This window comes from Acanthaster planci, linkage group LG07 (assembly GCF_054643075.1).
Source record: "Acanthaster planci isolate LZ-2023a linkage group LG07, COTS_SCS, whole genome shotgun sequence".
In the NCBI taxonomy this organism is placed as follows: domain Eukaryota; kingdom Metazoa; phylum Echinodermata; class Asteroidea; order Valvatida; family Acanthasteridae; genus Acanthaster; species Acanthaster planci.
The window spans coordinates 21,741,541-21,754,704 of NC_141783.1; the positions used below are offsets into that span (position 1 = coordinate 21,741,541).

General features: G+C 42.8%; 1 protein-coding gene across 4 annotated transcripts in view; it reads right to left on the reverse strand.

Annotated features, from left to right (window-relative positions):
• LOC110985246 (tectonin beta-propeller repeat-containing protein 1-like) overlaps positions 1-13,164 on the reverse strand; it is a 61,088-nt gene that overhangs the window by 26,819 nt on the left and 21,105 nt on the right. For all 4 annotated transcript variants that reach the window (XM_022246146.2, XM_022246148.2, XM_087139340.1 and 1 more), the window contains 12 exons: positions 12,980-13,102; positions 12,213-12,393; positions 9,498-9,595; positions 8,886-9,008; positions 6,421-7,762; positions 5,831-5,964; positions 5,139-5,294; positions 4,528-4,677; positions 3,718-3,863; positions 1,959-2,086; positions 1,412-1,505; positions 759-849 (listed from right to left, as the gene is read on the reverse strand). In XM_022246146.2, coding sequence (XP_022101838.2) covers positions 759-849; positions 1,412-1,505; positions 1,959-2,086; positions 3,718-3,863; positions 4,528-4,677; positions 5,139-5,294; positions 5,831-5,964; positions 6,421-7,762; positions 8,886-9,008; positions 9,498-9,595; positions 12,213-12,393; positions 12,980-13,102 — 2,766 coding nt within the window. The remainder of the gene's footprint in view (positions 1-758; positions 850-1,411; positions 1,506-1,958; positions 2,087-3,717; positions 3,864-4,527; positions 4,678-5,138; positions 5,295-5,830; positions 5,965-6,420; positions 7,763-8,885; positions 9,009-9,497; positions 9,596-12,212; positions 12,394-12,979; positions 13,103-13,164) is intronic.

The window sequence follows — 13,164 nt, forward strand, 5'->3', positions numbered from 1 at the left end:
TGATTTTGTTAGATCACAATACATTCTCTAATTTCTAAGAGTGATAAATTAATGCAAATTACCTGCCACACAAATACAAATAGCTTCAATTTCAGTGATATTTCCACGCCAAATTACAAAGGTCAGGTGTAACAGGGAAATAAAAGTGTCACACAAACTTTGTTTGCCTGCCTCATTACGTAAGGTCAGGTTACTAGTCTAGTAAGACAGCAGACTCCCCCATTGCCAATACCTCGTAGGGGGATTAACAGCTTCCTTGGAACATTCCATCTTAGCTGCCTCATGCCATGAGGTCAGGTTACCAGTCTAGTAAGACGGCATACTCACCCATTGCCAATACCTCATAGGGGGATTGACAGCTTCCTTGAAACATTCTATATAGCCTGCCTCATCACGTGAGGTCAGGTTACCAGTCTAGTAAGACGGCATACTCACCCATTGCCAATACCTCATAGGGGGATTGACAGGTTCCTTGAAATATTCCATCTAGCCTGCCTCATCATGTGAGGTCAGGTTACCAGTCTAGTAAGACGGCAGACTCACCCATTGCCAATACCTCATAGGGGGATTGACAGCTTCCTTGAAACATTCTATATAGCCTGCCTCATCATGTGAGGTCAGGTTACTAGTCTAGTAAGATGGCAGACTCCCCCATTGCCAATAACTCGTAGGGGGATTGCCGGTTCCTTGGAACATTCCATCTTGCCTGCCTCTTGACACGAGGTCTGGTTGTCAGTCTAGTTTGAAAGCAGACTTACCCATTGCCAATGCCTCGTAGGGGGATTGACAGCTTCCTTGGAACATTCCATCTTGCCTGCTTCATCAGTCCAGCCTGCATCTGGGTACACCCTTCAGTACAAAAACCGAAACATTATTTACTTGGGCAGAAACTGTGTCAGTTTTTGAGCCTTTTTGTCATTGCAAGGTCAACAAGTACAGACCACTAAGAATGCTAGCTGAGGAATGCTAGAATGAGGAATTCCAAAATACCAGGATTATTCCCATTAAAAATCAAAGCAATGAGGAACACAATGACCATGTACCTATCAGTAAATCCTAGTAGTGGATTCCATCGTTGAATGCTAGCTCCCACCATGAGGAATTCCAAATACCAGGATTATACCCATTAAAAATCAAAGCAATGAGGAACACAATGACCATGTACTTATCAGTAAATCCTAGTAGTGGATTCCATCGTTGAATGCTAGCTCCCACCATGAGGAATTCCAAAATACCAGGATTATTCCCATTAGAAATCAAAGCAATGAGGAACACAATGACCATGTACCTATCAGTAAATCCCAGTAGTGGATTCCATCGTTGAATGCTAGCTCCCACCATGAGGAATTCCAAAATACCAGGATTATACCTACTAAAAATCAAAGCAATGAGAAACACAATGACCCTGTACCTATCAGTAAATCCTAGTAGTGGATTCCATCGTTGAATCTCATAGATGCAGACATGTTTGTGATCAGTCTGTGAGCCAATACCACTGTAGACACCTGGATGGACATGTTTTCAGTCCAGGAAGGGAAAAACAACAGAAATCAAGTTAAATGAGGTTGCAGGTTGTTCCTAGTGTAAGACAGTGTTAGATATTCAGTTCAATGCAATTGAAAGTTAACCTGTGAATGGGAAATTCTTTTCACATTTTTTCCCTCTTCAGGGAATCTATTTTCATTCCACAAAACATGAAAACCTTTCCCACAGAGGAAAAGATCTCCACTCCTTTTTTCGGAATGAGAAAAGATTTTCACAAGTTTTCACACAAATGTGCCAACATTTTCATGCCTAAAGAAATGCATATGGAAATGTAACCGGAAATTCCTTTCACAAAATGTCCCATGTGCATTTTCAGTGTTACTTTTCAATCGCAATGTAGTGTACACAGAAGGATTTGGAGTGGTTAAGCTTAATCTGTATGTTTACCAAAACTGGCAAGGTGCCAAGGATACCTTTGAAGATGCCTCCACCATATCCTCCTGTGTGGACCCATGGTGTGTTGTCCATCCCTAGACCCCACACCACTCCAGCTGGACAGGCCTCAATCACTGCCATGTGACCTCCAATCTGACGCCAAAACCTATACATCAACATTCAATGCACTAATTATGGTCTGGTGGGATTTATTTTGCACAGGATTAGGCAGGACTAAAAATGAATTTAAAGTGTTCAGGATTCTGACATTCACACATTAACAAGCAGCAAGCATAGATGCCATCTAAATATTCCAAGACTTGGAACTGTCCACTGAGAACATCAATCATGTTCTTTGGGAGAAAAAGATTGTTCTAGATGAGAATATTAAAGAGCAACCACAACGGAGGAAGAAAATCAGAAATCTGTCTGTAGTATGTTTGCTTGGATCCCATTATAGACATCTATGCCGTATAAACCTGGATTAAGCAATATTTTGGTTAAAAACTCACTTTTGAGACCCGTTTCTGTCGAGCGCCATGGCTAACTTTCGTGAAACGAGTGTGTTGTCATCGCTTCATTTACATCTCATGAATAAGGCTTTTGGCCTTTTAGCACCGTGGAAACGGTTCTCTGGCTGGTGCATGTACGCAGTGAGCCGGCGTGGTCATGTCATTGCAGATAATTACACGTAGTATAGTGACGTGTGTGTAGTTACAGTTACACTGTCCTAAGCTTGCGCTATAGTAGCTGGAAATCCCAAGATATTCTCCAAAAAAATGGCTGAAAGCAAAAGACCCGAAAGCGGCAACTCTTGGAAGGAGCATAGTATTGATGAAGAAGTGATGAACTCGTCAGACAGCCCTTCTACTTCAGACAACATCAACTCATCAGAGCAAGAAGAACCCAAGGACAACGAAGAGTACGAAGTCCAAGGCGCAGAGCCTTGACACTTCGAACCCATCATGCCACCGGAGTGCCAACGAAATCCCCATTGGGCTGATGATGGGGCCACCACTGGTAAACCAGGTGGTGGAGGAGACCAAGATCCTTTGATAAATACTGCTTGGTAAGTTCAGAGTGAAGGACAGATGTTTTGAATGTTTTTATGTTGTTACTTTATTAATAAAAAGTGTCAGGCTAGGCCATGCAGCTCATGTGTGCAGGCCTTTGTATGAAAACATACCCTTGAAACCAGGTCCTGCGAGGTCATGACATTTTTCGTTTCCAAGGTGATGCACAATTAAAAAGGCATTTCTGCATGGCGCCACCAACGGTACAAACATGGACAGTTTTCGAAATCCAGCAGAATAGGTCCATATTTTTATCGCATTATTACTATTTATTCAGAAGTCAAGGTGCCACTTTACATATATAACTTATTACTTAGATACCACCTGAGTATATTAAACTGTATTCCCCATTTTTGTCAACACCGTTGGGGTTGCTCTTTAGTTTTCCTCAGCAACCCATCATTTGCCATACGAAGTATTACAAAAACCACCAGAAATGTGCCCAATTTTGAGATGAGTATAGACATGACAATTTGCATGGGGGGTATGGGTGTAAGCTAGTTAAAATTTGTAGTAGCAAACCCCTTATATGAAAGTTTCATCACTGGTACCAATATGGCACTTTCCTGAGGATGATCACAGCAATCATGATCAAAACGTCCAAGCTTTATTCACCGGTTCTCTTCAGAACCACACACCTTCCCAAAAGAGATAGTCACATGCTACAACACACTTTCACAAGTAAATTTGGAGATGGGTTGTCTATTTATGTCATTACACTCACATAAGAGATGACGGAGCAGTTTCCATGTTGGGCAGTGTATCATATACAAAGACATCCCCTCGGCATGTGATACACCAGGCAGCGTTGGGTAATGGGGGACCATTAATGCCTCGACTCTCACAGCAAGCTAAGCTAAGGGCAGATACCTGCATAAAAAGTAGGCATCAATATATTCAACATTCTGGGCACAAATCACTCTTAGTGAATTGTTTTCACAACACAATTATACCCAACCCTATTACCAATAAACTCAAGAATCAGTTTCATCCAAGTCAAAGTAGTTTTACAAGACAAGCTTTATGACACTCCCAAATCCAGAGAATCTCCATTTCACAACACCATCAGCAACACAACATAACTGAACTGCACCCACCCTCTTGAATTAATTGTTGCCTACTGCCAACACTACGCCTGCGCATTGATAACCCTCTAAGAGTGCTTGCGCAGTATGAAGCAGAAGCAGAAACTAACCTCAGAAATACCCTAGATTCCAGCCATCACAAGTGGATCTCTGCTTTATGACTGTCACACATCTCTGCTTTATAATTAGTCTTGATTCAAGCAGTTATTAGCAGACAAACATTTTATGACATGACAACCAATCCACCCAAGAAGGATCTACAGCATGCTTTAGGAGCACATTTGGAGCTGAAGTGGTAAGAATTCTTGAATGGCTTAAACACGCAATGATGTAGCACTACTGGCACAATATGAATGGATTTGTACACATTGTTAAAGTTAACTCTTAGCTGTAAACGTTAATTTTGCAATATCCAATCGAATTTCCCGGTATCAAACCCATTATCTCACCCATTCCTGGAGTTCTTTGTCATTTCCAACTCTAAGCTTGACTGGTCTTCGCTCCAGCACACGCTTGGCAGTGTAAATGGCAAAAGCTGGCCGGTCAAAGTTGTTGACTTCTAACACACATGTTATCTCACTTAAAAGGAACTGTATTTGCTGTGAAGGAAACATATAAAATACATTGAGTCAGAGGTCTGCTCACTTCAAACCTTCTATGCGAATTATTATTATTATTCATGTGCATTCAGCGAAAGAGTTGTCCTATGACTCAAAAACAGTCAAGTGACTGTTTTTCTTCAGAGATCCCCTGTCTACCTATTGACTGGGTGTGACCGTTTATGTAACTTGATACAGCTGTGCCTTGACTGTTGGTAATTGATAAGCCAGCTTTGTCTCCAAGTCACCTGCTTTTTTCTAATTATTCACCAAAATTATGGTCTGACTGTTGGCGACTGGCCCGTGAATAAAATATTGCAGGTGGAAGTAACTGAATTTTTGACTGTCTGTGATTGTTACAACTAAAGGAGGATTCAAGAACTGCTTGACTGAAATTAACGGATCAGAATTATTGAAAACTTGTTGGAAAAAAAATATCCAGAGAGTGTGATTGAACTCACCTTAATTTTACCATACTGGTTATGATGACAGGTAAATGTAGGTTCTTCTAGGCCAATGCCATCAACACCTTTCTGTAACTCCACTGTACAGTCAATCCACTGTCTACGTTTTCCTTCACTGTACCACTGCATACGTCCAACCTTAACCCAGGATGTCTGCCAAAAAGACAAATCAGTGACTGATCGGTTCTCAGCTGGAGTTTAGATCTTAGTGTATCAAACTGCTGAGCAGGATGTTTGCTGTATAGATTTGGGTCATGTTTTGGGGGGGTTAGCAGGTTCATGGCAGCATCCACTTCGGTTTAGCACACATAATGTTAATATTCTAGATGTTAAGCAGGAGTGTACCATCAAAGTTTGTGGGAACAGCAATGGCATGAATATTGGCCTTGAGGCAAGGATGTATTTTCCAGGATTAAGAATGATATATGATAACGAGATCGTATATAAAAATATTTCCCGACTAGCCCCCATGATAACAGCTAAGCATGTGCCACTACCTTGCATAAATGTCTGTCGCAAAAACTGCTTTGATCTTCTTTTGGTCAGACAAGTGTTTCATCCATGCAATATGCAAGCACGCCTACCAGTTGGTACATGTACCATCTTGAAGTGACTAACTGGTCTTCAAACCCTGCCACGCCTGCAGCATTTTGAAGTAATGAAATCTAGTTAGAGTATGATGTGCATACCCTTTCTACAGCCAGTGGTATATTGCTAAAGGCACTGGTCTCTTGTTCTCTTCTGCTCTTCAGTAATGCCAGAATCTTCCATCTCCATGATCCATCCATCAATCTGTGCCTCAGACTGGCATTGCTGACCACAGCTGAAAAAAAATGAAAAATGGGCAATGTCAACCCATCCAAATGTGACTTTAAAAGGCATGGAATTGACATCACATTTGGTTGAAGTGAGCTTGATGTAATGTCAAAACAGACTTCCAGAGGTACTGCATCAACTACATGTACAAGTAAGAACACCATTATCAGCAAGAATCCATGTCCATGTACATAATGCAACCTGCACAGACTAATGTAGACCTATGGTAACTCTAAGCACAATATTGGGAAGTGTTCTTGGACGACAGTAAAAAGAAATCAACAAAATATTTCAATACCATAGGATACAACAGCTGTGGATGTGCTGTAAGTCATTTCTGAGATCTGTAACGTATTCAAGTGGATGTTAGGTAAATGTAGAGAGTACTAGTGGTGTTAAATTGTCACACAAGTCTGGATAAAATGAAAGAACTTACACACAAATTTAACAAAGGCTAACATACCTTGATCAAACCACTTGGGTGGAGACACAGGGTCAATTATACAACCAGCTCCACTGACTGACACCCACAGTAAACATCCACCTTCACCAGAAGACGTTAGATCAGCCAAGCTGCTGTCTCGGTAGGTATCCATTCCACTGACATTCAAATGATCCTCATTAGACACATCTGATGACAGACTGTCTTGACTTGGGATTCCATTTTGCTCCAGGCTGATGCTCCTGAGGGTCTTATTTGTAGAAAGGGAGTTATTTGTTGGGTCGACGTCATCAATAGTGATAACAGGTGCTGGCATGGGGCATGTTTCACTTCGACTCCTATAAGCATTCCTACGCATTAGACGAACAGTGTTATTCAAATCCTCAATGCTTTGGGAATGTGATTCCTGACTTGTTAAACTTTCTGTGGCTGGTAAGTCTTCAGTGATGACTTCAGTTTGTGTTGCTTTGTTGGTCTCAGTGTCTAGGCGTTCTGGGCTGTGTAGTTCATCCAAACTTCCAACAAAATCAATGACGGTATCTGAGTAATCGGAAGAGTATGAATCCTGTCGGGTTAGCTCTCTCTTCTCGTAATCCTTATGCAGTTGTGATAGCGTCACCCCGTCACCTTGAGGGGCACAATAAGCTTTGGAGGGATCAGATGAAAAACCACTATCTTCGGCAGAGCTGCTTAGAGATGGATCACTGGATGCAGTCCGCATGGTGCCAAGAGGGTTACTTTCAATCCTATCCGCATTTCTGCATTCACTGATGGACATCAACTTCCCTCTACTATTCCTCTTATTCAGTTCCCCTATTTTGTTGATTTCCAAGTTACTTTGTGTGACATGTCTTGAAATCACTATGTCTTCATCTTTGCTTTGACTGCCTGAAGTCCATTTAGCACGGACCAGCATGGGATGTAAATCTACCTTCACCTCACTTTTTTCCTCTCTGTCCAAGTCAGCAGTTACTGGTGCTAGAACCTCATTGGTCTGTATAGCAATCGTCCGGACTATTTTCCCCAAAGCATTACGGGAAATCATCTCACTTCCCATCTTGAGTGGTCTGGTACCTAGAGCCAAGGCAGGCATGGTAACACTGCGAGCTGTACGCTGTAGCTCATCACCATCCATGTTGATTGGAGATTCCTTGCCGGTCCAGGATGGGCTGTTATCACTTCCCAGGGACAGTGAGGACATACTGCCATGAAGGCTATTGATTTCATACATATAACTACCACCACTGGAACTTCTATGGCGTTCATGAACATCAATCAGCTTCCAAGTTCTACCACACAGTTCCTCCTGGGTCACTCCAGCACGGAAGAAAATCTGCCGGTCAACAAAGCCTAAAGCCCACACCTACACAAAAGAAAGGTAATGCTACAAGTTGTCATTCAGGGCACCAAACTGTTAGTTTAGAAATGTTCAAAAGAGTTATGGATCATTTTATTAATCAGTGCAGCAGAATTGTCCTTCACCCATTACCAGTTCAATTGGTACACAAAATACATTAAGTGAAATCACATGACATCAATTAATTACACAGAATTCTAAAAGGTTTGGTTTATACTGATCAGAGTATGTACCGGTACATGTACATTGTACATGTAGGTCTGGAGAAAATTTGGTTGTGTGCATCAATCAGTCCATAAGGTCAAGTTTGAATGATGACAATCTGTAAACAACTGGTTGACTTTTCCTGGTAACCTGTACGTAAAATACATCTTGGGTACCAGGCAAAATCCACCTGTGGTTGACAAATGGTCCTTACTCCAACTTGCTTTAGAAAGGGGCATTCCACTCAATTGCTAGATTTGCTAAATGCAAGCTTTTAGTTTGTAACCTTGCAGATTATTTACAAAGGAAGTACCACAATCAGGACAGATTGTTTCTCTAACTGAAGCATTTAGGACTTGTGGCTGTTTGTACAAAACACCCAACCTGTGGGCCTTTGTTGCATAGCAGTGGATGGCTACAATAAGCCCTGAGCCTCGAACTTGACTACCGCCGTTTCAAGGGTATTTTGGGAAGGGAGGATAAGAAAAAAAATTGAGGCAGCTAAAACTTCTGAAAGTGAAAAAACAAATTGTTGTAGGTGTCAAAATCTGGAAATTACAGTGGAATAAAGAGGCCACTCTATTCTTGAGGGTCACAAGGTGATATTTCTCTCGGATTTTGTGCTGTTTTCTGTGGGCGAGTATGTAGTGTATTGCAACCCTAAGCAAGGTCAAGTAAGCACATTTTGCATGCAGATAGGAGGCAAGACATGCAATGAACTTCACAACAACTAACTTCAATCCTTGCCTGATCATTGGGTCCTACAGATATGGCAGCCATCTGGCCAACCATCTCTCCCAGTTGGTACCCTTGCATGCATCAGTGTGCCAGGTGTCCACTAATCCTTACCTGATCACATAGCAGCCATCTCCCCCCGTTGGTACCCTTGCATGCATCTGTGTGCCGGGTGTCCACTAATCCTTACCTGATCATTGGGTCCTACAGATATGGCAGCCATCTGGCCAACCATCTCCACCCAGCTGGTACCCTTGCATGCATCGGTGTCCACTAACGCCTTGAGTGCTTCAAAACCCTGACGAAACCAAACCTGCACAACGGATGGCATAAAGTGACTGTTAGAACACCATAGCTTAAAATTACAAATAATGGAATTTTGGTATTGGGTTCATGAAAATACTGGGTTTAGCCCCTTCAATACTGTGTTGATGTAATGAGTACACAAATACTAAGACATCGTATTAGACAAACAATACATGTTTTACATTGCAATGGAAAGACTTCCATTTTACGACAGATTCAATGTTCCATTTGATGCCTCATGGAAAAGAACACTCAATCTGTCAATGTATAAAACTGTTATTGATGCGCTCTATTATTTATATCATACACACCCAATGACTGCAGACATAACTTCACACGAGAACTCTATCTGTAAACGAACCTTATCATCCCTCATAAACCCAAGACCCTTGTTGCTCTCATGTGCATGAAGATGTTCTCTGCATGAACCTTAGATTCAAGGAATATACCACTAATTTGTGGATGCCATTTTATGATGGTTCTGATCAAAACTCACCTTGTTATCTCTACTAATTGCCCAGACAGCATTGAAACCGACAGCAACCTGACCTAGCCCAGCTTCTTCAGGTGGAGCCACATATTGCCAACCAATTCCTACAAAGACATCAAGATGATCATTTCGTTACAATGATCAAGATACCAAAGTGTCTCCGAACAATTGGAATACTGCAATACGAAAACTGCCAAAAGAGCGCACACTGCTGCTACTGGTAAATGCACCAGCCTGGGTCACATGGAATCACTGGCCTTCACCAGCCTGGGTCACATGGAATCACTGGCCTCCACTACGAATTCATTAACACAAGGCTTAGGAGAATTCTAGGCTGCTTTTTTCTACAGTTTTTTTAAGAGAATAAATCAAAATTTCCTCATATTTAGTACATGAAACAGACTTAACAATCAACAAAGCACCGTAGCATATAAGTAAGACATTTAAACACTTTTAAACATTGCAAATGTGATTTAATACTCAAGGCAACTCCACAGACTTGTTCTGGGTTTTTTGTAAACTGTAACAACCAAAATTCAAGTACAGCATCAATCCTCCAAAATCCTTGATTACATGTATCTCTTAACTTCACTTTTTGAAACAGTGGTCATTGCCTCAATCCTTCAAAATCACCACTCAACAGTTTTGCAATACAGACTCCATCCTTCAAAATCTTTCACTTACATGTATGCAAGGATTTTGGAAGGTTTGGGAAGGTTACGGGCAGTGTTGTAGTCGAGACCATCACAAGACCAGGCACAAGACCAGACACAAGACCAGGCACAAGACCATTTGCAAGTAACAGGGTGAACAATGACAAAGGAATGCTTTTGTTACAATTCATTTGAATAACGTGTGGATTGATTTCAGACTGGAAGTCTTGTGTTGGTCTTGTGGGGTCTTGTGTAGGTCTTAAGTGGTCTTGACTACAGCACTGGTTAGGATTAATCTTTTCAATGAAATTTCAAAGTCAGCACAGACAAATCAAGCAAAATGAATTAGAAACCACTGGCGCAGGGCTGTCTTGTTTGCACACAGGGGTTAAGTTCGCGTTAGGGGTCATCCATTAAGCACAACATACACAGGAAATGCCAACTTTTCAGTACATTGTACATGCACATCTACCTTAGTTTTGTTATTCGCACATCCCTTCCCGTACGGTTGCGGAAGATGACAGCGTTCTTTGTGTCATAACTAATGTTGCAGTCTACTAATAACGGGTGATGAAACGGGAGGATAAGGGTGCACCATGGAGGATACTGTGTTTGAATGGTTTTTTGATGCACAAAAGCTAATTCTGATATTTATTTGTATGAAAAGGTGTATTGATATGATGAAGATTCATTAAAGGCAAATTTTTGGCTTGCATATATGCACTGGCTTGAACCCCCTTCCCTTCTGTATGCATGCAACGGCACCAACCCCCTCTGTATGCATGGTGTATGCAACGGCACCAACCCCCTCTGTATGCATGGTGTATGCAACGGCACCAACCCCCTCTGTATGCATGGTGTATGCAACGACACCAACCCCCTCTGTATGCATGGTGTATGCAACGGCACCAACCCCCTCTGTATGCATGGTGTATGCAACGGCACCAACCCCCTCTGTATGCATGGTGTATGCAATGGCACCAACCCCCTCTGTATGCATGGTGTATGCAACGGCCCAAACCCCCTCTGTATGCATGGTGTATGCAACGGCACCAACCCCCTCTGTATGCATGGTGTATGCAACGGCCCAAACCCCCTCTGTATGCATGGTGTATGCAACGGCCCAAACCCGTCTGTATGCATGGTGTATGCAACGGCCCAAACCCCCTCTGTATGCATGGTGTATGCAACGGCACCAACCCCCTCTGTATGCATGGTGTATGCAACGGCCCAAACCCCCTCTGTATGCATGGTGTATGCAACGGCCCAAACCCGTCTGTATGCATGGTGTATGCAACGGCCCAAACCCCCTCTGTATGCATGGTGTATGCAACGACACCAACCCCCTCTGTATGCATGGTGTATGCAACGGCCCAAACCCCCTCTGTATGCATGGTGTATGCAACGGCCCAAACCCCCTCTGTATGCATGGTGTATGCAACGGCACCAACCCCCCTCTGTATGCATGGTGTATGCAACGGCCCAAACCCCCTCTGTATGCATGGTGTATGCAACGACACCAACCCCCTCTGTATGCATGGTGTATGCAACGGCCCAAACCCCCTCTGTATGCATGGTGTATGCAACGGCACCAACCCCCTCTGTATGCATGGTGTATGCAACGGCCCAAACCCCCTCTGTATGCATGGTGTATGCAACGGCACCAACCCCCTCTGTATGCATGGTGTATGCAACGGCACCAACCCCCTCTGTATGCATGGTGTATGCAACGGCACCAACCCCCTCTGTATGCATGGTGTATGCAACGGCACCAACCCCCTCTGTATGCATGGTGTATGCAACGGCACCAACCCCCTCTGTATGCATGGTGTATGCAACGGCACCAACCCCCTCTGTATGCATGGTGTATGCAACGGCACCAACCCCCTCTCCCCCTTCATGCATACACACTTTACGGACAGCCCCTTACATTCCCTTCCAACCAATGGGATGTTGTGACTTGCCAAAGTGCAGGACCGTACTCACGTTAAGACAGGTACGTGAGTGCAACGGCCCCACAAGAATGGCCTCTCCTCAGATATGTCTACACGTATACCATAACACCTACCTAGCGGATGATCTCTGGATACTCCAGTCCTGACTATCCCTAGACCATCCCACGTTACACCCCATACAACACCAGTAGGTCCCACTGATATATGCACTAAACCTTTATCCTCAGGAGTCTTAATCTCCTTCCAGTCTATCCCTTCTGGACATTTCAAGTTGACTTCGGTGCGACAATAAACCTGTGAAGAAAAGAGCAGTATCACTTTTATCTGTGTTGCAATGTCACAAAATTTTACTATTTCTCATAAGGTGTTAATGTAAAGGTTGGTTCACACTCGACACAAAAGCAAGCACAAATGCAAATTGTTGACATCAGCTCTACTATTCACACTGCGAATTCACAAAAGCTGAACACATTTCAACTCAAGCGAAATACTACTGCAAATCTTTTATGATGTCAAATTTGCTTCTGTTTCTCGTTCACGTGTTGTATGAACCAGCTTCAATGCTAGTTTGGTACACTTTTCCTTCGGCAAGAAAAATGTGTATCACCACAAAGGAGGAAATGGAAAGCTACACATAGGATAGATATGGCTTTTGTATTTTATTTATTTGTTAAACCAAGGGCCTAGTCCTGTCAAGCATTTAAAACCCTTGCACACCTTTGCCTCATATCATAATGGTTTTTTCAATTCACCATTTCTTTAATATTTCCTACTACAAAGTAGAGCAGTACTTGAGGAACAGGTCAAAGTGCATCCATCACATCCTTGTTGGTGAGATGTACAGCGCCCTCACCAGTGAAAGCACATAGCAGATAGTTACCTTGCCAAGAGCTGTGATGGTCCAGACAGACAAGTATCCCTCAGGTTGACCAGGGAGCTCACCTCCCCCAATGGCGATGTCATGGAAAGGTTCCTCTAAGGCATCAGGGAACAGACTAGGTATCTGGAGATGTGAATTCACAAAGATAAAGGTATTTGAAAATCCAAAGAACTGACTAACAAAAT